We start from the raw sequence: 27,754 nt of genomic DNA on the forward strand, positions 1-27,754 counted from the left end.
CATTCTGACATAAGTCTTTGGTCTCCAGGTGGGTGAGGGCTGAGTGGAGGGCAATGGAGATAGTATATGTCGAGTGGTTGGACCAATATGCAAACTGGTATGGATTCTGCGTGGGGGGAGAGATAGCAGATTTTTGCTATTCGCTTTGGTGCCCAGTTCTTATCCCTTGTGTATAGCGGGGGTCCACTGTAATACGGTACCAAAATTTCCTTTATTAAAAAAATAATAATCTTAAAACCTTTCAAATGGATAACTGCTCCAAGTAGCAACTTTAGTTCAATATTTGACAAATACATTTTATTGATCAAAAAAACAAGCAATTAAACAATGACAGTAGCTTTATGAAAACAAACGCACACGCACACGCACACACTACCATTTCTCAACTTTATTGTGAAAAATCAAAACAGACTGCTAAGATCAATATATATTGATACAATGTTAATGGCCAGTAGTTCTGTTCAGCTGCAAATGTGATTTTAGAACAATGTTGTTGGAAATCTTCAGTTATTCAGCCTGGGAAACAATATTCCTCCCTCCCATCCCCCCCAAAAAAGCCTCTTCTATGAAATCCTCCTGATCATTACCAGTGCAATGATAAAGGGGGTTATAAAAGAAAAGTCTCCTTTAAGTATAAACTAAAAATACAAAACTTTGGTCTGCTTCTTTCACTGGCTGCTTCACAAATCAATTTTCAGCCACTGAGGGTAGAAGCACCCAGTTTGAAAACTGCAAGAACAACAACAAAAATCTACAAAAAAACAGGTTAACCTTGCATCTATTGAAATACATTGACGTAATTAAAATAGAAAGATGAGTCTGGAACGCACATATCAGTTTCTTATATGGTCGCTGAACATCTGCTCCGAAGGCACGTCAGCTTTTACCTCCCTTACTCGCACATTGTACATATACAATGGAAACAACAAAACAAACACATTGACCTTAAATACAAAGTTAATCAAAACAAAGAAAAGAAAGTTTGCGCTTACTGTGAGACAGCGATTAAGGACTTCCTTCATTGGCTCTCCAACAAGCACAAAAACAAAAAACAGGTCTAACCCCTCCACCGAATTTGACATTATATTCCACCACATACAAACTTTCACTGCCCTTGAAAAACTACACTTGATGTCTGTAATCTGTAGCTTGATAGTGTGTGTATGTAATGTCAAGGTCTTATGTGGTGGAGTGAAGTGGTCTTGGGAGGCTAGCCGTCATGGCAAAGAGGTCAGCGGCTACGGGCGGGCTAGTTTGGGGTCATGCGCCTTTAGTGTGCCGACTGCGTCCTTCACTGCGTGATAAATGATGTTTTTCACCTATGTTAGCAAAACAAAAAAAAACTGCATTAGTTACCTGCCTGCAAACATAATAACTGTAATACGTATAATGTATACAAATATATAATGTACATTTTTTATGTGCTGGTTTGGTTCTGACAAATTCCACATTACCAGTATACGCCACTAGAGGCCAGAATCATGCTGCATCACTCCCGTTACCACTCTGATAATGCCTGCAGAGTATTTTCGAAGGGGAAGTATTTTCAAAGGGGAAGTATTTTTCACTTTATATTAGTTTCATAAAAATGTGGTTAGGGTCACTGGTAGTTTAGTGGGACACACTCCTGCCATTCGTGCAGACGGCATGGGTGTGAATCCCAGACAGTGCCACAGCACCCGGCTACTGTTTATCACAAAGGCTGGCTTGAAAATGGCTAGGTTGCCTAGCAAAGGTAACTTGGCATAAAACTGTGCCAAAAGAAATTATGTGACACCTTGTGATGACCCAGTCGGACAAGGCCAAAGTGACAACAAATCCTCTCAAAATTACCACGTACGAGCTCACCTCCGAAAAAATAAAAATCAATCAAAACCTAAAACAGGAAGCAACTCTCTCAAGATAGCAAGACAGATGGATGACTGTTCAACATAGATGCAAAGTACGGCTGGCAGGTCTTCCAACATTTGATCAGACGTGCTTGAAACAGTAACGTGTCAAGCTGCCACTTATTGAGGGAATTTTCTATGAAACATGGATTGATGACTTCAAACGCTTCTAAAATCTTTCATAAATAAATTAATGAAAAAAAAAACATGAGTATACCTTGGAATTTCTGTCCAGACATAAATGCAGCTTTGGACATACAGTTGAACCCAAAAGTTTACATAAGCTGTGCTATTAAACACATTTCATTTTGAGTCTGAAGTCTTATTTCGGGTCAGTCAGGATCACCCAAATAATTACTTTTTTGTGTCACAATAATGAGAAAATTTTATCCGAATTTCTTCAAGGTCAAAAGTTTACATACATTTCCTTTGAACTGTATGAATTGGGTCAAATGTTTTTGGTAACCTTCCACACGCTTCTAATACTACTCTACTGGAATCCTGGCCCATTGCTACGAACAGAACCTGTGTACGCGAGTCAAGTTTGTCGGTTGCCTTGCTTGCCGACGCCTTTCAGATCTACCCACAAATTTTCAACGGGATTCAGCTCACTGTTTTGTGATGGCCACTCCAAAACATGGACTTTGTTATCCTCAAGCCACTTTTTAACCTTGCCAAGTTTTAGCTTCCTGGCTGATGCCAAGACATTGCCTTAATATCTCTGTGTTATTTCTTCGTGATCCCGTCTACTTTATGAAAAGCTTCAGCTCCTGCTGCAGCAAAAAAAGAAAAAAGAAAAAAACAGCCCCAAACATGATGCTGCCACCTCCATGCTACACAGTGGTGTTCTCAAGTCTACAATCTTCCCCTTTTGCTGCTGTAACATTGGTCATTTTGACCAAACACCTCCACTTAAGTTTCATCAGACCACGGGACAAGTCTCCAAAAATTAAGATCTTTGTCTTCAGTCTCTCACATTCGAAAAATGTACTGGTGTGGTCCACCAGTCATGCCCGCAGATATAAAGTTGCGGGTGGGTGTTGTTTGTAATTATGAGAGTACCCCTTCAAGAGCAGGGGGGGGCGCTGTCAGGGAAACTAGGAAGTAGAAGTAGGCTGAGCAGCAGCCGTTGTTAAAGACAGTGTGCTTCTGTGTTTGAAAAAAATGAAAAAAATAAACAGGATGTGGTTCACTGTGCTGGATTGGTTTTAATGTGCATTGCGGGTGTGCGACAAGTGCGCAATGGCGAAGCTGAGAGGGAACACTGGTCAAGACTACATAGAATAAATGACGTGTATCAATATCTATATAATTCTACTCGTAACAAATTTTACGCGTGTGATTTTTCATGCTCGACAATGCAGATTTGCAAGTGTAATGGCGCGCAGGCGAGTACGCGCCCGTCAAATCACAGTGACTGTTGTATTGGTGTGTTTTTGCAAACTGTAATCCGGATTTTTATGTTCCTTTGAGTAATGGCTTTATTCTCAGCGAAGATCTTTCAGCCCACGTTGGTGGAGCACTCTTTTCACTGTGGAGAATGACACTGTCACTAGCTTCATCCAGCATCTTCACTAGGTCTTTACCTTTTTATACTGGGTTTGATTCACACATTTTGGACCAAAACACAATCTCTGGGACACAGAGGCCCTATCCTTCCTGAGTGGTGTTATTTCAGGATATTCCATGATGTTTATACTTTTGTATAATTGTTTGAACAGATTGAATGTGGCACCTTCAAGCATTTGGAAATTGCAGCCAAGGATGAGCCAGACTTCTGAACCTCTATAATCGTTTCTCTGATTTCCTGGCCTATTTCTTTTGATTTTCCCATTATTTCAAACAAGGAAGCAGTGTTTAAAGAGGTACGGCCTTAAATACATCTCCAGGTATGCAGTCAAGTAACTCACGTTGTCAGTTCACCTATCAGGGGCTTCTAAAGCCATGACCATCATCTGGGCTTCCCCATGTTCTTTAAAGACAGTAGTTTTTGTGTATGTAAATGTTTGACGTTGAAGAAAATCATAAACTCTCATATTGATGTGGCACTAAACAAAATTAAATAATTTTGGTGATCCTGAGAAACCTGAAACAGGAGAGGTTTAATGTGATTTTACTTCAGACAGTGAGACAAAAAAGTGTATTTTTCCCCCACAGTTTGTGTAAACTTCTGGTTTCAACTGTAGATGTGAGGCATAAAATTGAAAATTTCCCTGTGAATATTGATAGGTCGGCATTTAGTGTATTTCTTAAAACCCCATAGCAACCGTTGATATCGTTGTTACACTTTTACTGAACCACGTCATCTGTTTAAAAAAAAAAAAAAAAGCAGAGATACAATACTGGGGCCACTAAAACTGAACCCTCTCTACGCCTGTGCCTAGAAATTCTGTCCATAAAAGTTCAACAGAATCGGTGACAAAGTCCAACCCCCACTGAAAGAGAGTCTGACTAACTCCCAAGCACTGCAGTCCAACCTCTTGATTCTATAGGAACAGAACAGCCCATATCAGGGGGTTCGATACCTCATACTCTCAAAGCAGCCGCCAAAGGACTCCTGGAAGGACACAGTCATATGCCTTCTTCAAGTCCACAAAACACATGTAGACTGCTTGGGCGAACTCCCATGAACCCTCAAGGACTCTGCTGAGGTGAAAAGCTGGTTCATGGACGGGATAAAAACCACATTGCTCCTCCTGAATCTGAGATTCAACTTCCCGAAGGATCTTCATTTCCAGGACCCCTGAATAGACCTTGCAAGGGAGTCTGAGGACTGTGATCACCCTGCAGTTGGAACACACCCCTCCCCCTTCTTAAATAGAGACCATCACCCCAGTCTGCCAAACCAGAGGCACTGTCCTCAATGTCCATCCAATGTTACATTGGGATGTCAACTAGGACAGCCCCACAATGTTGAAAGCCTTTAGGAACTCTGGGCTCTAACCACCTTGGTGACCTCAGCCCCAGAGATAGGAGTAGTAGGTATGATTGCGATCGGGAGTCCAAATCTATACCATTTAACACACATCGCACACCTACTTATGCCTGTTACTAGATTTTTTTTAATGGTGTTTTTGAATATATGTTGTTCATAATAACAGTGTTACACAAACCACAATTAATTTTAACAAAGGTTATTGTGTAGAAAGTAAACACTGATCCAAATTGGCACCAAAAGGCAATGGTTTTACAGCCATTGCTTGAGTAGTTTTTGGATGATTGCATTAACGAACACATCCCGTTAGTGCAGTTAAAACTGACAGCACGAGGAAAAAAAAAAAAAGAGCCTGTATTTGGCCCTCCTACCTGAAGCTTGTCTTCATGGTTTGTGTGAGTGGTAGACAGGTGTCGGAACTCCTGCGTCAATCTGAAGCAGTGTCTCACATGCTCTGGAGACACAAAGTCCTCAGCCACTTTGATACAACTGTACAAGTTGTGTACCTGAGAGCAGAAGAACAAACATTAATTGAAAGGTCGACATGCACATATATTCAAGTGAAACATCAACAGGGTTGCATGTGGCCATGTCTCTCCATATAGAGAGCCTTACCTGGTGTGGCGCTCCAGCAGGGATAAAAACAGCATCGCCTAAAAATTGAACTATGGCCCAGCCCTGGACACCATACTCTTCATAGAGTCTGCGGCGGAGAACCTGGTCCAAGTACCAGCTCTGATCATGAATGGGGTCATGGTCGAGAGGGTTCTCCTGACCCTGCTCTTCTCCCACCTTGGCAGTAAAACACACGTCAATAGAAAAGCTTGCTGAGGTACCAATGCTGCAACTTAAGTGATTTATTCGGGAGGTGCAATCAATACAGTCCTTTGCTGCTAACCTTGCGCAGCAGTTCTCTGATTTTCTCTGCATCCTTGGCAGCGTAGATGTGCCAGAGAGCTCCGGGTTTCTCATTTTGTGTGTACACTCTCCTTTTTGTCATTTCATCCACATCTCCTTCCTCAATAGTAGTCATGACCTCTGGTTGTTCAAACAAAACACCAACACACAATGACATCAGTTCTTAAAATAGTACTGTTCTCTCTTGTTTTATAGACCAATGTTTCTGATGTAATTTTATTAATCCATTGCCTGTTTGTAGTTTATTTACAAATTTTCCTATTTTCCACAGGGTTGCAGCCCCCAAATTATTTTATTTTTGTGGGTAACACAGTTTAACACCTCAAGATGCCACCCAAATGCTCTGCTCCTTCAGAAATCTTCTGGCAAAATCCTGAAGTGCCCGAAGATAAACCTTTTGGATATGCTCAAAGAAGAAAAAAGTTGAGGCGCTATCATGGCAGTTTTGAAACTACTGTCTGTTCATACCGCCGTGCAACTGCTTAATTTTGCAATGCCGTCAAAACTACTATAAAGATGTTTAACACCCACTTCATGATCTTGAAGATGCACAGACAGCAGCTGCCTATCACCATTTTCCTCCACCCTCTTGAGGAAGCCAAAATATACAGCTTTTCCCCCCAGAGTCTGAGGAAGAGATTTAACTCCTCTGTAGGGTCGTTGCTTCATCTTCATTTGCAAGGGATTTAGAGCTACTATAAAATAGTAACAATATGAGGACTTTTACACAGACACGAACGGTTTACACACTACAAAATCTTGCTTGCTGCCACAATGTTTACAGCCACAGACTGATGCATAAATGAAGAGAGTACAACCCGGCCTGTTTTAAGATTACAGGTGAACAAGGGATTCATAAAAGCAAGAAAATATTTTTTCTTATGGATTTGCTTTGGTACATACACTCTCTGTGCGACAACAATACCAGCAAATGTGTAAGAAAGTTAATTGTACGTTTCACCCAGTGTGTCGAGTGACACCATGTGGGTTTGCTTTCTTGGGAATATATTTTGTAATCTGCCTTTCTGCAATGCAAAATGGGAAAGGCAGAAGGAGACAGCAGTTTATTCACGTCAACTAAAGACTGGAAAAGGAGAGAGGCAACACCAGGCAAGAGTTTTGATGTCCCTCAAACGTTTCTCCCAAAGAGCACATCAAGTTCACAGAAACTGGACATATTGCAGCTGCTAAGAAGTGTAAGCAACTTTTTAGGTGGAGCGTGAGTGGGTGTGGTCAAGCAGATTCTGGCATTGATGAATGTGACTTCGGCTGGCACTTTTCAATGATTAGTAATTTGGGGTACTAATACAGATTCTGTTCATAGAAATGCAGAATAGGGATTCACGGGAACCATTTCACAGACACATTTCTCTATTCCAAATCCCTCAATGCCAAGAGCAGGCAAAAAAAGTTTGTCAGGATGTTTATCTTTTTTTAAATTGAATAAAATAAACATTCTTTAACAACCTCTGCAGATTTAAGAGTGTCCCTGCTGACATGTACTGCTTCCACAAACAACAGGGGTCCAGACACTGTGGCGCGAGTTTACTAAACAATTCAGTGTTGCCAACTTAGCGACTTACACCTCCACTAGCCACCATATATATATATTTTTTTTTTAAATCGACGAATGACTTCTTACGTCAAAACATAACGCACAAGCAGAATAATTTTCAGTTTTTCAGATCACAAAAAGAAGGCCAGTGGAAGGCAATCACTGAGTTAATGCCACTGAAAATTGCTAAAGACATGGTCCCCATTTACATTTTGCAAAAGCAGTGATTTATCAAAATGTCAAACCTTTTACCCCAGGTACACTGGAAGATAAGTATTTAACGTCACCATTTTTCTCATTAAATATACTTCAAAAGGTGCTACTGACATGAAAATTTTGTTGGAACAATCCAAAGTAATCCATACAGACAAAGAAAGTAGAAGTAATAAGATCAGGAAATAAGTTGAATAAAAATTTGAAATGACAGGTCAAAAGTATTGAACTCACCAACTGGTATTTATTTAATACTTTATACAACAGCCTTTGATTGCAATAACAGGTTCAAGACGCCTCCTGTATAGAGAAACTAGTCCCATGGGTTCCTCTGCTGTGATTCTAGCTCATTCCTCCACACACGCAGTCTTCAAAATTTGAAGGTCCCGTGGGCTTCTTTTATGGACCTTGAGTTTCACTTCTTTCCATAGTTTTTTGATTGGATTCAAGTCAGGTGATTGGCTTGGCCACTATAGCAGCTTTATTTCTTTTTTGAAACCAACTGTGAGTTTTCTTGGGAATATGTTTTGGATCATTATCTTGGTGAAATGTTCACCCTTGTTCTATTTTCCTCATCCTCACAGCGGTAGATTTTGGTCACTATCTCCGTACATTTGCCCATTTATCCTTTCTTGAATAAAATTAAGTTTACCAGTTCAATTTTCATTACATTAGTCCTGCACCATGATGTTTCCCCTCCGAACTTCATTGTTGGTATGGTGTTTTTAGGGTGATGTATTTCCAAACGTTGTGTGCATTATTGCATCCAAGCAGTCCAATTCTGCTCTCATCTGAGCAAACCATATTCTCACAATACTAAATGTTGTTCAAACTTTAAACGACCTTAGGCATGCTTTTATTCCCCCAGTTATCGAGTCTTATGTGGTGAGCATCTGAGGCCATGACGGTGGAGGCATTAGTTGCGATTTTCCTTGTGATGACAGTAACAAGTCAAGTCTTTGTGAAGCTCTCCAAAAGTGCTCCTTGGCTCATGGACAACTCTTGTCATTATTCTTTGCACTCCTTTGTCAGAAATATTGCGAGGAGAACCTGATCAAGGCAACTTTACGATGACTTGCTTTCCACTTATGTATTACGGTCCCATTTTGGGCTCCTAGAGACATTCAGAAGCTTAGCTATGAGACTGTAACAAATGCCATAGTTATATTTTGCAATTAGATCTTTGATTTGAAGTCTCAAGATTTGATATTAAGACAGCTCTCTGACCTTTACCCTTCATGAGATTTGGCTCGATTCACACCATGGCAATGAGACCTTTCATCATTTAGGCTGATATTCATTTGCACTGACAAGGGCCTGGATTGCTTTATTGATCAGATTTTAGGCGTTGTCTCGGCTTTCCATGCCCTTTTTGTGCCTCCCTTTCTCCATGTGTTCAATGCCCTTTCCTCATGTCATTTCACATTTTTACACATGATCCTTTTTGTTCTACGTTCTATGTATGGATTACTTGAATCGTTCCCAAAGTCTAGTGAAATTTTCTGGTCAATTGCACCTTTGGAAGCATATTGAAAAAAAAATTATGTGTAAAACACTTATTTCAGCTGCTGTATGTGCTTTCAAGCCATAAATATGCCTGTATGCAAGTGAGTGACCATACTCTTCAAGATATACATAAGAGGTGACCCATACTGTCAAACGTTTTTTTTTAATGTTAAATTAATGAACATTTAAAAGCTTTTTTTATTAAGAATTCTGTTTATGTATTGACAAAACAGTTTACTAAGAGGAAACATTCATTTTTACATTATCTGTAAAGAAAATGAATTTTAAGTATTATTTATGTTGAAGTTGATCTAAGTTAATGCAGGAGAAAGAAACTTGCTAGAAATCTGTAAAATAAAAAGCAATATAAAGCAAAGCCCACAGGGATTTTTTTTTTTTTGTCAATCATTTGCTTGTTCTATAAGCGAAGGGGGAAAATAATTGCAATCAAAATCAGACTTTGAGAAAGAATTCTTAGCTTTTACTTTAAAGCCATAATCGGCAAGCCCTATTACAGAGTGAAGAGTGGAACAGTCAAAAGGGGGAGTTAGTCAGGAAGAAAGGCATGCTACTCAAGTGATACAACTGAAAGTCTACACACCTTTGCGTCCATTGATATCTGCCTCTGTGAAGGAGAAATGTTGCCAAAATGAAAAGGACAGATACCCACTGAATTGTGTATTACGGGTCCTTTTTAAGCCAATGATTAGCAGGTGTGGCAATAACAGCGTCAAAGAATATTGGATGCTTTGGCTCTGAGTCAACCTGAGAACAGTATTTATTGCCATTTTCTACTGCTAATTCAGCTCCAACTCACCACCAACTGTATTGACATGGCTCAAATTATTTTTCATCTCAAGCAATATATATTTCAACAGTTTTGGATCCTCTCTCCTCCTTTGGACCTGGGATCCTCCAAACCTTTGAACTAAAAAAAAGGCTTCAGGGAAAACTATATAAATGTTGGTGCGTGAATTTCAGTTTTCTTTTATTACAATTGATTTGTGGAGTCCTCAAAGCTGTACCAGAGAGGGCTAGTTCATATCAAAGGGAGGGTTGATGTTAGGGATTTGCACGCTTGAGCACAGTCACACTTTCACAGAATGGAGCCTTCCCCAAACCTTTGTGGTTGCATGCACAGAATCATCCACATTGTCTTGGCAAGATGAACAATTTAGATTCAGGGGAACTAATGGGTCTTGCCAATCCCATGGCAGCTTAATATTTAACAATGTAGCTCAATGTTTCTGGTATATCTCATGGTGGGAAATGGGTATTAATGAACAATTCTCAGGAAACGATGTATTATAGCGAACAGCACAAGCTGAGCCTTCCTTTTTCAAATGATTAAAATTGACCCCGAAAAGTAGTGTATTCTATTTGATGAGTGGATACCAATTGTCGTATCATTTCTAAACTATAACAAAGTAATGACGGGGTGGTGTTGTTGAGTGTGCAAGTCCTCTGACCTTTCTCCATGTCTCCTTCTCCAAGAGGTATTCCAACGTAAACCATGACATTGACTGCATCTGAGACATCAAGATGAAGGTTAGTGGTGCCCACCTTCCTGTCTTCTGTCGAGATCAGTCCTGAAAAAACAACATTTGTAAGCGAAGATCAGAGAAACAAAAAACAAAAATGCAATACAGTGGACCCCCATATACTTGCATTTCAGCATCAGCAGATTCATCTACTGACAATTTTTTCTCATTTCTATTTGTTTTTCTTTTTAGGAAGGAAACCAGTCCAGAAAATGCTTATTGCCAGTTTATTCCTGTGTATTTAAGAATGTTTTGGGTAAAATATTTTTTCCCCTAGTGCCATTACAATGGGCATCCGTCAATCATCTACAGATTTCTCTATTTGCAGTCAATTCCCTATACCTCGTGAATAGTGGGGTTCCACTGTAATGGAGCAAAAATTGTGAGAGTGGAATGGTGAAAGTTGGCCTTGTCTTCTCACCATAAGCGTTGTACATCTTGGGTCCTAAATCTGGTCGTACAAAAAAGTTAGGTAGACGGGCGGCAAGGTTGAGCCGGCCATCTCTTTTAGTGTACTCAGGCAAGGGAAGGTTGTCCATCAAATCATCAAACCTGTGATACAAACAAACATGAATAGATACCTAAATGTAAATGCAAATGAGTTTATAAAATATTTGCAGACTTTGAATTTTCATTTTTTTTTGTTAAATATATGTTTGTATTTTTTACTGACCGTGTGGGCATCATATCCCGAAAGTCCTCTCCTGGAGGCCAGTCCTTTAATTTCAATACCATTGGGTTACCTTCACCATCTTTCAGTCGCTCTGCATTTCATAAAAAAAAATATGTCAATGTTGAATTGAGGCATGCAATCCAGCCCAAAGGGGGGGAGATGAATTTGCAAAGCATTGGAGAACTCACTGGAGATGATCTGGAAACCGTCCCAAAAGTCTCGCACCTTCACATCATTAATGATGGCACAGTTTCTACAATTGACCAAGTCTACATCCTGGTCCCCAAACTCCTCACTAAAGGCCTCAGGACGCCACAACTCAGATTTCAGTCGTTTATGGATCCCTGACACCAACACAGGCTAGGCACGGAGGAAAAGGAATTAAGCTAATTAATGTGAAGCTATTTTGAATTAAAACTGTTTGTTGTTCCACACTTAAGGGAAACTAAAAAAATGAAATGTGAATAGTGTTTCTTACTTGTCCCTGCTTCCAGCACTCTCTAAAGATCTTCCAATTGTTACTATTGCTAGGATCCTGGAGGCAAAGGAGTCTCCCATCACAGAGCCAGGAGTGTGAGGTGTGTGGTTCCAAAACACTGAGGCCCAATACGCCGTCTTTACGAGCTCCCAAGACACCAACATCACTTCCCTCAGAGGGTCCGGTACGGCGGCCTTCTGCCTTCTTGGTCTCCACAACTGATGCGATGATGTGGTCCAAGAAGTTGGGAAGGCTGCTCTTTAGCTTGTCACTCTGAGTAAAGAAAATTATATGTAGTTCATAAGAAATGCACTTATAGACAAATCTTCTTGAAAAGTAATGTGTTTTTGGCAGTTTAATGCATAACAATTTCAAAAGTTCAGTAGGTGGCAACCAAACAGTAGTGCTACATACCCACCCACACATATTTTGGGGGTTTCATGCGGCTTGACTACATAGAAAGTCAATCCAGTTCACGCAGACACATAAGAATTCGTGCGGACCGGTCTGAATGACGCAGAGGACACGGCGCAGAAGACACCAGCACACACAAATTTGGTTCCTTCACCCAAATGCTCAAAGCTGGATGACCTGAATTTGTCTGGTAAGTAATGTCGGCACCTCGCAGAGCCCCTTGACGAGTTTACAGCGCTGTTGAAGAGCATGCACTTTCAATCTGTCACGCGAGTAAACTCAAGTGAAGGACATGAGGCAAAACGATCTTTTGCATCCTGTGGGTATGTAGCATAAGAGTTCTGCCACACCACGCACACACAAAAATAAAGAGTTTACACATACACTTCCGGAGGTAAAGACGGATGGGAATGGTACCCCGCTCTCTCCATGTCCTTGGGGAAGCTTCCCAGGTCCAGAGTTGAGCAAGTCCCGGAGACTAGAACCTTCAGGTTTGGAATGGGTCACGCTGGAGCCCAGTAAAAGGCTGTTAAAGAGCTTGGGACTTGAAGCCGAAGGCCTTGACAGGGCACTGAGTGAGTCCAGACCAAAAGGAGGCCGACTTTCCCGATTCATTATGGCGCGAAGAGAACCAGATTCTGAACAGTAAAGAAGACAATGAGGTCAACACTTTGAAATTGAAAGAAATGAGCAAACCTCAGGTTATTTCAATTTCATCTCACCTTTTGTGTCATCCTTGGATTTCTGTGTGGCTAAGTCTGCCAGCCAGTGGAGAGCAGAGCTGTTGCACTCTCCTGATGTGCGCAACTCCTTAGCGGAGGACTGTGCAAGATTACTTAGGGATGTTGTACCAGTGGGGATGTTTGTGTTACTGCTCACACTTTCCCCGCCACCGGATGATACTGTTGTTTGTGGAATTTCAGTCTTCATAGATGATGTTTCGCTTTCTGACTTTAGAGTTGAGCCAACAGCAGAAGCTGTAGTTCCAGAAATACCAGTACTGTTTGGTGGTGTCTGCTGAGACAAGCATACCAGGTGTAAGAGCCTGCTGAACAATAATTAAAATAATTGTGACAATAATGACATTATGATGCACCTGTGAAATCCCATTAGGGGCACTATGGCGGACTAGGGATTTAGTATGTCGACTGGCACAGGGGCAGTTGGCTTTGATACCCCACTTTCCTCTTGCTAAGTGCACCATGTCACCTATGTTGTAAAGCGCTAAAAGAAACAAACAACAAACAACAATCAAAACTTGTGCCAGAAAATATACACTTCAACCATTATCTACAAGTACAAGTTGTTACCTGTCCCAGGGATAATCTGTGTCGGCATCAGGTTCTCTGGCTCATGAGGTTGGCCCTTAGCACATTTCAGCCAAGAGAAAACTCCATCCACTGAACCTTCTTCTATGTCTAAAATGTATAGCAAATTGTTATAAAGTCACACTCAAAGGATGTATTTATCCCTGAGTACATGTTTTGATTTCAATTGTACATACATTGTACAATCAGGAAACCTTAACTGAAAGAGCAATTGGATTTAATTAGAAGATGTAATTGTAAAAGTTGAAATTAAAATTTAATATGACAACTTACCATCTCTTGGTCTGTTCCTGCGAAGTCGATAGCAGTCCAGACACACACCGAACCCACACTTGCGGCACACCCAGTGGATGTTGAACAAAGTGGTCTCACACACGTCACACATTTCCCTCACCCCCCGCACAGCACGTTTCCATGCTACTTTCTCTGAAGAGGTAAAAAGGAAAGTAAATTCAGGATAGTCCATTAATAATTGAGTAATTCGAATATTCTAGAGTTACCTCTACTTACAAAATAAATTAGATGCGGAAGTCGTTTCGTAACGCAAATTTTTTGTAAGTATAAGCGCTTTTTACATGTAAATAGCCTAATCACTTTAAACCCCCTAGCCAAAAAATAAGCATTCAAAGTACATAATGGGATAGCCAATGGGATGACAGAAAGATGCTATGCAATAACCAATGTGAGAGAAGCTTTATCGCACCACTTTCAAACCAAGATACGGGATGTTTACGTTCAGGGGAATTTGGGGGCTGTAAATCCAGCGCCTATTTTTTCCTATTCATTCATATTCTGAATTTTCCTTCGTAACTACATAATATTTTTCTTCTTAACCTGAATTTTTTGTCCCTAGAGACGTTCACAAGTAGCGGTACCACTGTATTTCTAAAGAATAAATAGATCTCTTAGTACATACGGTGAGGTTCCACCATCATCATGGCCTCCTTTTCGGACATGACCAGCTGGCAGAACTGGTCACCCACATTGGCCAGGATATACTTGGACGTATCGAGGTCAAGCCCCTCTTGCACAGCAGGTGCAGGTAGCCAAAGACCCATGGCCATCGAGTCGCTCTGCTGAGGGCTTAGGAAACCTTCAACACGCAATATACCCTTACGTGTGAAAGCCAACCTGGTCAGAGTCAAAAGGATTTTAAAAAAATATTTAATTATCGCCCTTTTTAATGAAACAATCAAAGGTAGGTAGCAAATACGTGGCATAATAGTGTACCTTCGGAAGTGGAAGAAACGGCAAGCAACATTTGGATCATCATCTTCCTCACTATCATCATCTGTGTTGCGAGATTTACGGTAGCGCTCCAGGCGACACTCGCGGCACTTGTGCAAGTGAGGAGCCACGTTGATACACGAGCCATCCTGGAGGAAGGACTCACCAGACTGCTTCAGACGGCGCACTTTACTCTGGTCTTTCAGTACAGACTGGCCCACTGGAATAGAAAGTAATGTTATATTTATCATGATTACATCAACTTTTATGCTTCTGACTTTTTTAAAACAAGGCTACCTTTGAAAGGCTTATTACGTGGACGGCTTTTAGCGGCGCCTTGGATTTTAGCTTTCTGCAGCATGGCTCCATCCTTTGCAGACTGCGATGATTCTCCATGGCCTTGCCCTTTGTCCGGCCCGTCCTCATTTTCACTCAGGTCTGACAGGTCACTGTTACTGCTTAAGTCGGAGTCACGTTTGGTTGACTGTGCTCTTTCCTCCAAGGCAAACTTCTGAGTCAGGTTATGGTCAAAAGACGCAGGCAGCTGATCTATTTTAGGAGGGCTAGTTGTTAAAAAAACAGAGCTGCCTGGCCTGGCAGGGCCACCTGTCCCAAAAACAGAGCTCCCTGAAGTGGATGATGGCATCTCCCCAACTGCCTTTTCATCTTTTATCAGTGCACCTTCATTCTGGGCTTTTTGACATGAGGTTGGTGCTGGAGAGGTTGAAGAGCTGGGTGAAGCAGCAGATGAGTGGGCTAAGAAAGGTGAAGATAGGATGGCCTTAGGTGTCTCTGCCATAGTGAAAAGATTGGGCTTGTTGTCAGATTCAGAGTCAACTCTGGAGAGTCCAGCAAACGGTGTATGCATGTTTTTGTCCCCGTACGCCAAAAATGGATTCGCTGGATCTTTGGAGCCCTGAAGAAAAAGGTTCTGATGGCTCTCTGAAAGATTAAAACTAGACGGCATCGCCACAGCACCTGTCAATGTACCATTATTACAACTCTTTAAAATATTTTGGAGGCCAGATGCTGCTGTGGAACCACCTGTGGCAGAGCCCCTTCCAGCAGGAGAGCTACCCATGGTTGGAAAGGCTGGTGAAGAGTTAGTCAGCACACCATTTCCTGTTGGATGAATGTCAGGTGTTTTGGTCTGCAACGGCTTTTTTATCCCTTCTGTACCAGACCTGAAAAGGCTTGGGGGCTCTTTACTGATGGTTTCTGAGACTGCAGCAAAGTAATTAGTATCCTTGGCCTGGCTTTGTGTACCAGCTAGACCCGGGTTGGAGTCTGAATTCTTTGACATGCACTGGAAAAACAAGTTTTGATCTTGTTGGGATTGAGAGTCACTCTTATCTCTACCAAAGCCAAATCCAAAGGGTCTGGGAGTGTCCTTGGAAGTTGCAGAACCAGTAGGAGCTCCATTGGTCTGTGAGGTAGCCTCTCCAAAAACAGTGGCAGCAGGAAGAGTTGATGGTAGCCGATAACCCAATGCAGTCATAGTTCCCTGCGACATAGAAAAAGCCATTGTAGATGCAGGAGATGGACAGAGATAATCATTATTAATTGATTTTCAACTTGCATCCAATGTACAAAAATCATACCAACAATGTATAGTCTTTGTTAGTTCTCTTAGTAATAGAGAAACAAAACAGGGTTCTAACAGGGTATGGACAAAGTAAGATTTGTTTGAAAAAAAGAAAAAAAAAATCAGAATTTAAATAGACATATCAAAACATTGTCACAATTCTGAGATACTCTGCAAACATGCCCCTGGGGACGATGAGCAATATGATAATGACAATACGCATCTCTTCCACAGTAAAAAGGAAAACGTAGTTCAAAGTCCCAGCAGCATAATTTGTTAACTGATTTGAGTTCTACTAAGCATGCGATGCCACCGCTGGGCAATATAGGAAAACATTAGTACCCCCAACCCATATCAGTCGACATAAAACAAATCCACGTTTTTTGAATGCGCAATATTAACCATTCCACTTAATAGTTTGATTTAAATATTTGAATGTGACATGGAAACTCGAACTGTCAGGGTTCACACTCTTGAAATTATTTTCCAGGACATTATCAGCTGCTATAGTGCGAGTCAAGTTATCACAACATACAGTAGTAAACCCAACCCCCACAGCTTTGGAGAAGTGTTATTTTCTACAATTGTACCTTATATATTTAACATTTCACCAGAGTGCTTCAATGTTTATTCCTCTCCCTCTCTCTCTTGTACTTTCTCCACAAAATATTTTCACATGTCCAATAAATGACCAAAACAATTTCCTTTAAATCTGTTTGCATACTGTATTTAGTTCACAGTACCGATTACTTTGCGCATGTGACACCTGCACTCTTATAGTAAAAATCAAAATGACTGCGAAAAAAATACAAATATAAAAATAAAGTCCTATCCTACAGTGCAAAAAGGTCAATACAAAACAAAGCAATGTCATTTAAATTAAAATGTTCCTCTAAAAAAAAAAAAAAAAAAAAAAAAAAAAAATCTGAGTTACTGTATCTTCTTGACACTCTCCTGCAGATCTTTCAGCATTTTGGCTAGAGCTTATAGCTCTTCTTTTTCTGTAAATATGCAATTTGGTTGGTAGCGTCACGTGGGGCGCTGTTCTGGCTAGCAGAGATGAAGAGAAGCGCTACAGCTAAATGTTGCCCATTAAAGGCAGCTGAAAACATACATGTAAAAATATTTAATCAGTTTGTGTTCACCCACAAGGCAGAGAAGCAGAGGGAGGAAAAATTATTTTCCAAGACAACTCGAGCTTTTCCAGGGCATTTTACTTTTTGGGTCCTTTTCCATGTGGTTTCCATGACTGGAAAATTGGTTAATCATTTTCGAGGTTTTCCAGGACGCGTGGGAACCCTGAAGTGTGTGAGATAAAACATCTGACTATTCAAAAGCTGATAGAATTTACAATTCCAATTCTGCCCAGGGAGTTGGTCAAGAATGTTCCTACTCCTTTGATTCGTCACTTAAATCCCTTACTTAACAACTGTGCTGACTGGCAGCATGTCCTTTGTGATGTAATCTTTTAGTGGTATTCTCAATCTCTGAACATAATTTGCAGTGTACTGTGTTTCTTGTGACACTTTATAAAATGTCGAAGTTTTCAAGTCTTTATTGTCAACTTGTGAGCCTTGTGCAGTTTCCCCTGTTGCTTCCTCTGAGGGAACACTTTTTTTTCCTTCAACGCTCTCCCACTGCTGAGGTATACGGCTGAAACAGTGCAAACAGGAGCACCTGTTGGGTCTCAGTGCTAAAGTCCCGTCTGCGTCACCTTAACTCAGTATAGTTCAAATCACGCCACATGACTGGGTTCAGTGTGGAGCAATTCCCCTTACTATTGGTTATTCATATTATCTGTCAAAACACAGATGGATGCAATTTATCCAATTATATCGACCGTGTCTCAAGTCTGTCCAGAATGTTATTTTGAAATATTTATCCTCATCGTTTTATCTTAATTTATGCATACAGCATTTTGATGGACCGTCACAGCAGCTAAACAGTGAGACAGATCCCGTTGAAGCAAGCCACCTCGTGGCCGACCCCTCAGAGTTCTGGCTCATTCTTCCCCCACCAGAGTTGCAACATTTGCAAGACATTTTCTTGCCTTGCGGTTTGGCATTCGATTCTACATGATTTGTTTTTCCATTAAAGTCTATCAAGCGTATTTTCTATGGATGTCTATCGTAATACAAATATTGTATTATCACCCAACAAGCCAAAGCTGCTATTGCTATCAAGTACAGGAACAACTTAAAATGTTCACACAAAATAGGATTCATGACCCTTTACAGGGCACAGCAAAAGGTTCATGAAAACACGATAAAAAGACTTCTGAGTTGCCTTACCTCAGTCTGGCTTCCCCAAGAGGGAGCCTTGGAAGTAAAGCCTCCAGAGCCAGACAGTGCTACACTTGGGCTGCTGTCAGAGGAAGACCAAGAAATGGTGACAGGGCCAGGAGAAACAAGAGCTGCAGTTTTGGAAAAGGATTTGGAGGACTCTTCTCTGACTGGTAGGGGAGATGACGAAGGTTTGAGGACTGGGGCTCCGGGGACCAGGCTTGGCATCTGGCCTAGAGAGGGGAAAGCAGTAGCAGAGAAGGGAGATGGTGCTGGTTTGAGGGGAGGAGGGACAGGGGTATGAGAAACTGAGGTGGTCGAATCTGCTGCACCTTGTGTGGAGAGCATTCGACCATTCTCTTTTACATGGGTATAATAATGCATTGCGGTGGCATTTGACTGATCCATCTGGACGGATGAATTGGCAGGAGATGACATTTGACACTGAGGAAAGCTTCCCACCGAGGTGCCGCCATTTCTGGTTGTGCTGCTGACTCTTTCACCAGCCTCTCCTCCCCACATGTCTGTCCCTTCGGTCACGTTTTTGTTGGAATCGTCACATCTCTGCTCGTCAGCTTCCAAATCCGCTGCTCCTTTAAAACGCTTCAAGTTCATGTCCTCCTCCTCAGAGGCAGTCCTGCGTCTGCGACTATTATCACCCTTATGTGTTTCACTGTCCGTCTTTCGGCAGCCATTCTTACCAACCTTGAAAACAAACATTAGAAGTTAATGCAAACATCAAACGGTATCAAAAATAAAAAAATTTAAAAAAAAAAAAAAAAAGGTGAAGAGGGAACAAAAATATTAGTACAGCAATGTAAAATTTGGCACTGTCAGATATTGTCAGATATACAGTTGTGTGCGGATGTGCACATTTTTATGATTTTAACTTCATGTGATGGAATGTGTATTCTTTGTATGTAATACTGTGCATCTGAGCGACCCATCATTGCTAACAAAACACTGCAATATTGTAGTAGCAATAATAATGTGAGGCAATTCCAACCGTTACTGGGCCATATTCTCCCATATGTGTAAAGACATTTTCACACTGCACTTGGCAAAGCATCTGATGGCCCTTTGTCTTTCCCCTCATTGTGTCAACACGTTTTGACGTGATGCCAAGTGTCGCATCACTGCAGAAAGTGTCGGATGCTCAGGGTCGCCTCATTGGATAGAAAAATGTTCTATTCGACAGCTTTGATGTCAAAAAGCTCCTGAGTCTATTGTCATTTTTCCCCCCCATATGACTCTATATGTATGGGAAAACATATACTGCAATTTTTAAAGCCTTACCTCTTCTTCCTCCAGCATGACATGGATGACGCGGGGGTCCACCAGCTGCTTTTCTTTATTCTATAACATAAAAGTGTCGTGGTAATAAATCATGATTCACCACCTATATCGCTCAATTATTTTAAAATCAACTATCAACTAAAACACTCACCTTATCCAACATAATCTCCATTATGTGGGAGATCAAGTCGTGCTGCGAGACAAGTCCCACGGCCCAGCATTCCTCAAGCTCTGGCTGATACACACATACTCTTCGTCCTTGAATTGTGTATGAGCCTGTGGAAGAAAAAAAAAAAGTGAGGGTTCACATTCACACACAAGCAGGTCTTTATAGAGAAAAGTGAATCTGGATATTGAATTTCATAAGAAGCTATATTTAAGATGGACTTAGTATTAAAATACAAGACAGTTCAAGGGAGAAGAGACACGGGTTGAAGAATGGGATTGACGTCTCAAGAGCACTTACCCTTCCTGAGAATCTCTTGCAGTTCAAAATCGCTTCGCCAGCTGGAGATGGCAGTCTGCACAGAGGGTTGCTCCAACAGCAGTGGATGCTTGATGTCTTTGTCAACCTGCCAGAGAACCCAAAACGCTGTTCTCAATTGCGCTTTTGCTTTTAACAGACAACATCCAAAAATCATAGCTTGGATTTTTGTGTCCATTTATTTCAAATATCTTTATTAAACTTTACGTCGATCTGATCGGCCTGATGGGTACCGCACGATAATTAGCATTTCATGCTGATCGTCTTCATGTCATAATTCACTGATGTGATCAATGAATTCATTGATCACCTCCACAAGAGTTCACATCCCCATCGAGTACAGTACATTTAAATTCAAAAGTTTCTTTTTAGCCTTGTTGCGTGTGCTTTAATGTAGTCCTGTAAATATCTGGCAACTAATAAGGCTATTTAGAAAACACATTTGGCAGCATGGGATACACAACATGTAATGCGTGGATCAGACTACAGGACAAATTTGGTCTTTCACAACAGCGATTGGATTGGTGAACGGTTATCATTTTTTTTAAACTCGCTGATTTGTCAATTTTGTTCGTGTAAAGCCTGAACTTTGTTTGGTCCTAACATTTCATGTCATGTTTAATCTCTTCATCCTTTAAAATTGGGGAAAGACAAATAATAAAACTAACATACACACCTCAAACCGGTGGATAGACTTTTTGTCAGGTAGGAACTCGAGACTGTTGCTTCCAAAATACTGCACCGGAAGCACAGATCCTAAACCCACTCTGTCCACTATTGAATGAAAAGCCTGTGGAAGAAAAAAAAAAGTATATCACTAATTTTGGCATTGAACTTGACAAACCAAGCTGTAAGAAGAAAAATGATTAATTCAAGTCAGGGAAAACCTTGTTTCAGGTGCTATTGCAGCAGAAGCCAATAACTATATCCATTGACCCAAAATAAAAAAAATTGAAAAAAAAACAAAATGACATAAAATTATAAAAACCAAAGTTTCAAACTTTGATACAGACACTGCGCATCACCAGCTATGTTCCTTCCTGCTCGTTTCTGACCAAACCAACTCTGTGACTATCACAAAGCAGAATCGGCATGGCATTTCAGGCAAGAACAAGTAACATCATCAATGATGTCATAAAGGCCATCCAAGATCTCTTTCCTCTTTCATGTCCATAAGGGGCACTTAGAGATCTAAAATTCTGTCCTGAATAGACAGGCCACCTTATGTGTTGTTGTCTGACTTGTCCAATGAAAAACACTTCAACACATTGGTTACGTTGTTAGCATGTGTGCTAGCACATGTTTAAGCGTATCTAAACTACCATATGATGGCGCTTATAAAGTATAAGATAAAAATAATCAATAACCATTAAAAACCATAAAGATGACAACCCAATAATGAAAAAATATGGATTAAAATTTTAGCATAAACACTGGTTAATGTAACCATTTTCTGCAATTGAATAGATTAAATGATGAAACCATGACAAATAACCTCAATAAATGGAAATTATAATTTTACATTGCAAAATAATTCAAGTTCAATTCAGTTATTTGTTTATTGTCAATATATGGTGGCCACAATATTTGGTTTCTCAACATATACTCCAATGCATGTGACGCACACAACAAGAGACACGTGCAGTAACAAAGAAGGCAAAACCATTTTGTTTATATAAACTTTTTTCCCCAGTTTGAAGAATATATACCCGTGAGTGTTATATTGCATATTTCTATGTTTAGAGTTCAATGCTCATTTTCGTTAGCTCGTCAAGTGTTTTTTGTTGTGTGTTAGCTTTGAGCTAGTGATTTTTGTGAACAATCAACAGGTGTAATACTTTATTTTACAGTCAACTTAAAGTGGAGTGTCAATAAACGACATTAAGCAGGTAACATTCTCTGCTACTCCTCGCTACCAAGACATTAACAACCAGTAGTTGTGATCAAATGGGCGCTGCAGGTTAGAAGTGCTTGAGCGGAGGACGGAATGGGGGCTTATTAAAGAGTTGTGATTTTAGATCTGATAGCTCCAATCCGATAATTGTTTTTTGCCGACAATGGACCAATATCCCATTTCAAAGCTTGGATCGGGAAACCCGGAGGTGAAAGAAAGGTAAGCAGATTGAAGTAAATATGTGTCAGGTGGGTTTTTTTTTTTTTCCACCCCTAACTTTGGTGTACAAATCTACAAGTGTGAACAAAACCTGACACTCACCAGAGCGGGCCAGGCTGTGGTTGATCCAGAAGTGACAGTAGCAGGACTCCTAGCGGCCCAAACGATTGAATCTTCCACCAACAGAGCCTTAACGGCTTCATCGTACACCTGCACCCATGAACACCGCTGCGAAGCATTCTCAAACTCCACAAACACCTGCAGGTGAAAATTATTCATCAGTTACCCACAATCCAAAACAAATCCATCCATCCAATTACCGTACCCGTTACCTCACAAAGGTTTTATCCAAAATGTGCTTTTAGCAAATTATTTGCATTCATTTTGAAGACCTACGAGCGTTGACAAATACTTTATGCACAGACGTGCTCTCAGTGTAAAGCTCTAAACCCTGAACAAGGTTGACAAGGATTCAAATTGCATACAATGAAAGACTTTGAGGGGCTTACAAATGTCACGCGGCTAAAGAGGACACAGTCAACTGTCGTATTTGCTGTCATTTAATACAATGCATCCGGAAAGTATTCACACAGTTTCACACCATCCCAAAATGGAATCAATTCATGTTTTCCCCTCAAAATTCTACACACACAAACCCCTAATGACTGAGAGAAAAAAATATAAATGTTTGCAAATTTATCTAAATAAGACATCACATGTACGTATGCATTTAAAGACTGGTCAATATTTTGTTGATGCACCGTTGGCAGTAATGACAGCCTCAAGTCTTTTTTTTTTTTTTTTAATATGATTCCATAGGTTTGGCACACTGATCTTAGGGCAGTTCAGCCCATTCCCCTTTCCAGCACCTCGCATGTTTGATCAGGTTGGAGGGAGAGTGTCAGTGCACAGTCCGGGTCACAACTCTCCAATGATGTTGGATGGGATTCAAGACTAGGATCTGGCTGGGTCACAAGGACATTCAGAGATGTCTCCTTCATTGTTTTGGCTGTGTGCAAAGCTTCGTTGTCTGTTGAAAGGTAAACCTTCGCCCCAATCTGAGGTCCTCCTCACTCTGGAGCAGATTTTCATCCATGAGGTCTCTATATATTGCTGCATTCATCTTGCTCTCAATCCTGACTAGTCTCCTAGTTTCCACCTCTGAAAAACATTTCCAGAGTATGACGCTGCCACTCACAATCTTCACCGTACAGATGGTATTGGTCAGGTTATGAGTGACGGCCTTTTTCCTCCAAACATAATAAATGGCATTCACGCCAAAACGTTTCATTTTGTCTCATCAGATCAAAGGATTTTCTCTCTCATGGTCGGAGTCATTCAGATACCTTTTGGGAAAGTTCAGGCAGGCTACCATGTGCCTCTTCCTGCAGAGTGGCTTTCATCTGCCCACTCTACCATATAGGCCTGATTGGTGGAGTGCTGGCCAAGTTGGTTGTCGTACTGGAAGGTTCTCTTCGCTCCACAGAAGACCAGTGTGAGCGCTGAGAAAAGTGATAATCGGGTCCTTGGTCACCTCCCTGACTTAGGCCCTTCTCCCCTGATTGCTCAGTTTAAACTGCCAAGCAGCTGTAGGAAAAGTCCCGGCGATTCGGAACTGAGTCAATTTACCGGTGGTGGAGGCCACGGTGCTCAACTTTTAAGGGAGTAGAAAAGTTTCTGTACCCTTCCCCAGATTCGTGACTTAAGACAATCTTGTCTAAGAGGTCAACGGACAATGCCATTGACTTCATGCTTGGTTTGTGCTCTGACAAAAAACTGTCACTTGTGAGACTTTATATATAGACAGGCTTGTGCAGGTCAAAATCAAGTCCAATCAACTGAATTTACCACAGGTGGACTCCAACTCAGTCGTAGGACCCACTCAAGGATGATCACTGGAAACATGATGCATGTGAGCTCAATTTGAGCTTAGTGGCAAAGGTTGTAAATACTTGTCTCTTTAGTGTCTTGATTTTTTTTATTTTTCAATAAATTTTCAAAAATTAAAACAAATTCTCACAGGCTTTATCAGGTCTCTGTGCTATTTTGAGTGGGGGGGGGGTATTCCATCACGGAATGAGCCTGTAGTAACGTGAAAAAGGTGAAGTGCCATGAATACTTCCTTGATGGATTCATATATATGCAACATTAACGTCTTAAAACTCAACTGGAAAGGCTTTCCAGCTATAGGAGTGTGTTTATGGGAATTTATGACCATTTTTCCAGAAGCAAATATGTGAAGTTACACATCGATGTTGTATGAGAAGGCCTGGTTCTCACTCTCCGCTCTAATTCATCGCAAAGTGTTCTAAAGGCTTGAGGTCAGGATTGTGAAGGCCAGTCGAGTTCATCAACATCAAACTCTCGTCACTCTCTTTATCAACCTTGATTTGTGAACTGTTGCGCTGCTATGATGGAACAGGAAGGGCTCATCTCCTAACTCTCCTAAACATCTCTAAAAATTTGGAGCCAGCCCTTCTTGTCCAACTTGTGTGTGACCTCTCCTGTCTACCAACTCACTGTTCAACATTTTTTCAAAGGCTTCCCACAAGAGCTCACACTTTTTATGGGTAGAACCTAAAAATACAAGTCAACGCAGGTAAGCGAATACTTTTGGCAATATTGTATGTCTTATATTTTTCCAAATAACTGCAATGAAGAAGATAAGAAAAACACATTTGCAATTTTTGCATTTGCATCTGTGCAAAACTTGTGATGACTAAGGTAGGTACTGTGATAAAAATCCTGACAATCAGAAATGGTTGCGCGACATGAGAAAGCATCATAAGCTTTTTTTTTCCTGCCCTTTGGTGTAAGAATCCAAGTAATAAGAAAACAAATGTACCAATGGAGAATTGAGCTGTGGTAAATTTTTGAAGGATAACACCTCTTTTGACCTGAAAACAATTTTCACAGTGTAGCTTTAAATAAAAAACATTTATCAAACTTTTGATAGAGGTTTTCAATTTCTTGCCGTGTTTGTCTATAACTTAACAACTGTGGTTTATAATGACCCTAAAGCAATCCAATGGGATGAAGCATCACCTGAGGTCAGTTGACTGCAGTGGCCAAAATGAATTTAAAAAAAGAAGCATACAAGAGACCTCGATAAAGAAGCTCCTCCCTATATAGAATGTAGGGCTCTCATCACCAAATAATTTTTTTAATCTTCTGTATCAATTACTGCATGGATTAATCCAATAACAACTTGAGATTGGTCAAGTTCATCACAAAATATTAACTTCCTGATTAGTGTTTGTGTATTGATTGTTATTTAGCATTGGTTTGCCATCAAACAAAATTGGGCAGTATCATACAAAAATAAGTGATGTTTCACCATCTACAAATAACAACTACTTTCGGAATTAAGATGGTAATTATTATTTCCTTAAATTATGATTCAGCTACTGGTTTGGTGGTCCATAATAGAAAATGGGCAAAAATGTTGATCACTGTTCTCCAAAGTAAAAGCAAATGTCCGCAATGTTTTCTTTCACAGAGGAAAACAGAAATTGAAGAATGTTTACTGCTAAGGAGTTGAAATCAGAGGATTTGGCACAATGCTTGTAAGCGCTGCATCCATCACCAAAAGAGTTGATTCGATCATGGATTACTTTTCAATTAATCGACTTAACTACAGCCCTGATAGGTTGAATAAGTTTGATGTACTAATTCATATCAGGAAGTAACATCTCGGCGCTAAGAAAAATTTAAACCACCGACGAAGGTTCTGCCATAGATTTTTTGGGGGGGTAAGTAATATCTTCTATAAGATGTTCTCCAACTATCTCATTGATTTCATTTATGTAGGTCACCCACCTTCATCCACCTCAATGTTTTTCTTTGGCAGCCTGACACAGCGTCGAATGACCACGTTTGCAAAATCCTTTCCCATGCTTGAAATACTGATTTAAAAGATCGACCTCATTGGTGAACGACGACTTAAATGACTCTGTTGAATGAAGTGTTTCGCAACTTATAAGGCCGCTAAGTAGACTAAAGACAGCTGGCAAGCTAGGAGCTAATGCTACTTGTCATTGCAGAAGGAGAACGAAAACAATCTCGGGCTCTTTCTTTTGGCAACATTTAAACCGAGTAAAGTTAGTTCTTGATGTGTGCTGGCGAGTTTAGGAATACTTCAGAAGGCGGTTGACACGCGTTGATATGGCAGAAAGCGAACAATGCGAAGGCCAGAGAATCCTCGGTCTCGAGTTTAGCTTCAGCCGGGTGACTGTGACGTTAGCAAGAGCGTCGGTCCGACAAGGCACAGCTGGTGCGGTGTCAACAAATGGAGCCGCACCACCGCCAGCGCAAATCGGGTGAGCACACAAAGCAACAACTGCGACTCGTGAAGACCTCGCTGGCGCACTGTACGACACCACAACGCATGTAAACACCGACCGTCAGTCCCGCAGCAGGAGTTGTTGTTGTCGCCTCTCCTCCGCTAGCCTCCGGGACGCCCAGGCCGATGACGCTCACCGCCCGCACCGTCCCTCGAAGCCAGTCCCGGGCTCGCGGCCTCTGTTCCGACTCGGATCCGTTGGCAGTCCCTCCGTCGCCGAGGAGCAAGAGTAGACGTTTCCCAATCAATTCAAGAGACTCCCCCATGTTTCGCCCGCAAACTAGCTGCCTCTATCGAGCCAGCATGAACGGTGTTAACTTCCTCGCTCGGATGCGAACTCGAAAGTGCAAAAAGACCAACAAGGGAAGGGGGACTGGGGGGGGGAGCCTATCGCGGCCACTAAATACACCGCAGGCTGGAAATGGAGCGGCGCGCCGGACTGCGAAGATTATTGTGCTCGGTGATGTACGCGACTACCCTGCTACGTCCGCCATTGAGCCCTGCAACAATCAAACGCACTCCTCGTAGGCAAGCGGCACTGCGGACACACGGATCATCTCTTGGCGAGCGGCGACCTCTTGCGGGGAACCTTCAAAATTACACGTCCAACCACTGCGGAAGGGTGTCGGTGACTTGTCGCAGTTGCACAGTTCTTCCTCTTTCTTTCGATGACGAAAACAGGTCGGCGTCATACACATTAAAAGTTACACGCTCGCGCTTCACTGAGCCTCAGATATAACACAATCCACCCACTAGTAACCCGTCCTAAACAGTAATATGCAATCAATGCATTTCAGTTCCACTGCCAACTAAAACCACCGCAATAAAAGTCCGCTTTCTTTGAAGAAAAAGCACATCAGTGCGTCACTCGCTCACACAAGTACATGCTGTGACAATTTCTGTATATGAATTCGTACTCACTTTTTAAAAATACAAGTTCGATGAAGTCAATTATTGAGTGTCATAGATACATAT

General features: G+C 41.2%; 1 protein-coding gene across 5 annotated transcripts; it reads right to left on the minus strand.

The window, feature by feature from the left end:
• Positions 1-373: 373 nt before the first annotated feature.
• On the minus strand, positions 374-27,520 carry kdm3b (lysine (K)-specific demethylase 3B). Of its 5 annotated transcripts, XM_061834537.1 has the most exons (26): positions 26,839-27,520; positions 22,540-22,695; positions 21,001-21,114; positions 20,307-20,412; positions 19,992-20,116; positions 19,841-19,900; positions 18,877-19,249; positions 18,554-18,777; positions 14,975-16,181; positions 14,681-14,897; positions 14,367-14,581; positions 13,724-13,876; positions 13,433-13,540; positions 13,219-13,346; positions 12,845-13,139; positions 12,507-12,760; positions 11,709-11,981; positions 11,419-11,590; positions 11,231-11,321; positions 10,979-11,109; positions 10,486-10,605; positions 9,618-9,641; positions 5,723-5,862; positions 5,440-5,616; positions 5,196-5,330; positions 374-1,319 (listed from the first exon to the last, which is right to left on the minus strand). In XM_061834537.1, the coding sequence occupies exons 1-26, from the start codon at positions 27,043-27,045 to the stop codon at positions 1,239-1,241; spliced, it is 5,286 nt and encodes a 1,761-aa protein (XP_061690521.1). In that variant the 5' UTR covers positions 27,046-27,520; the 3' UTR covers positions 374-1,238. The 5 variants fall into 5 exon arrangements, with proteins under 5 accessions (XP_061690521.1, XP_061690517.1, XP_061690518.1 ...); XM_061834533.1 differs by having other exon boundaries at positions 18,554-19,249; positions 26,839-27,517; XM_061834534.1 differs by having other exon boundaries at positions 12,845-13,136; positions 18,554-19,249; positions 26,839-27,514.
• Positions 27,521-27,754: the final 234 nt, after the last annotated feature.

This window comes from Syngnathoides biaculeatus, chromosome 11, assembly GCF_019802595.1.
Source record: "Syngnathoides biaculeatus isolate LvHL_M chromosome 11, ASM1980259v1, whole genome shotgun sequence".
Lineage (NCBI taxonomy): Eukaryota > Metazoa > Chordata > Actinopteri > Syngnathiformes > Syngnathidae > Syngnathoides > Syngnathoides biaculeatus.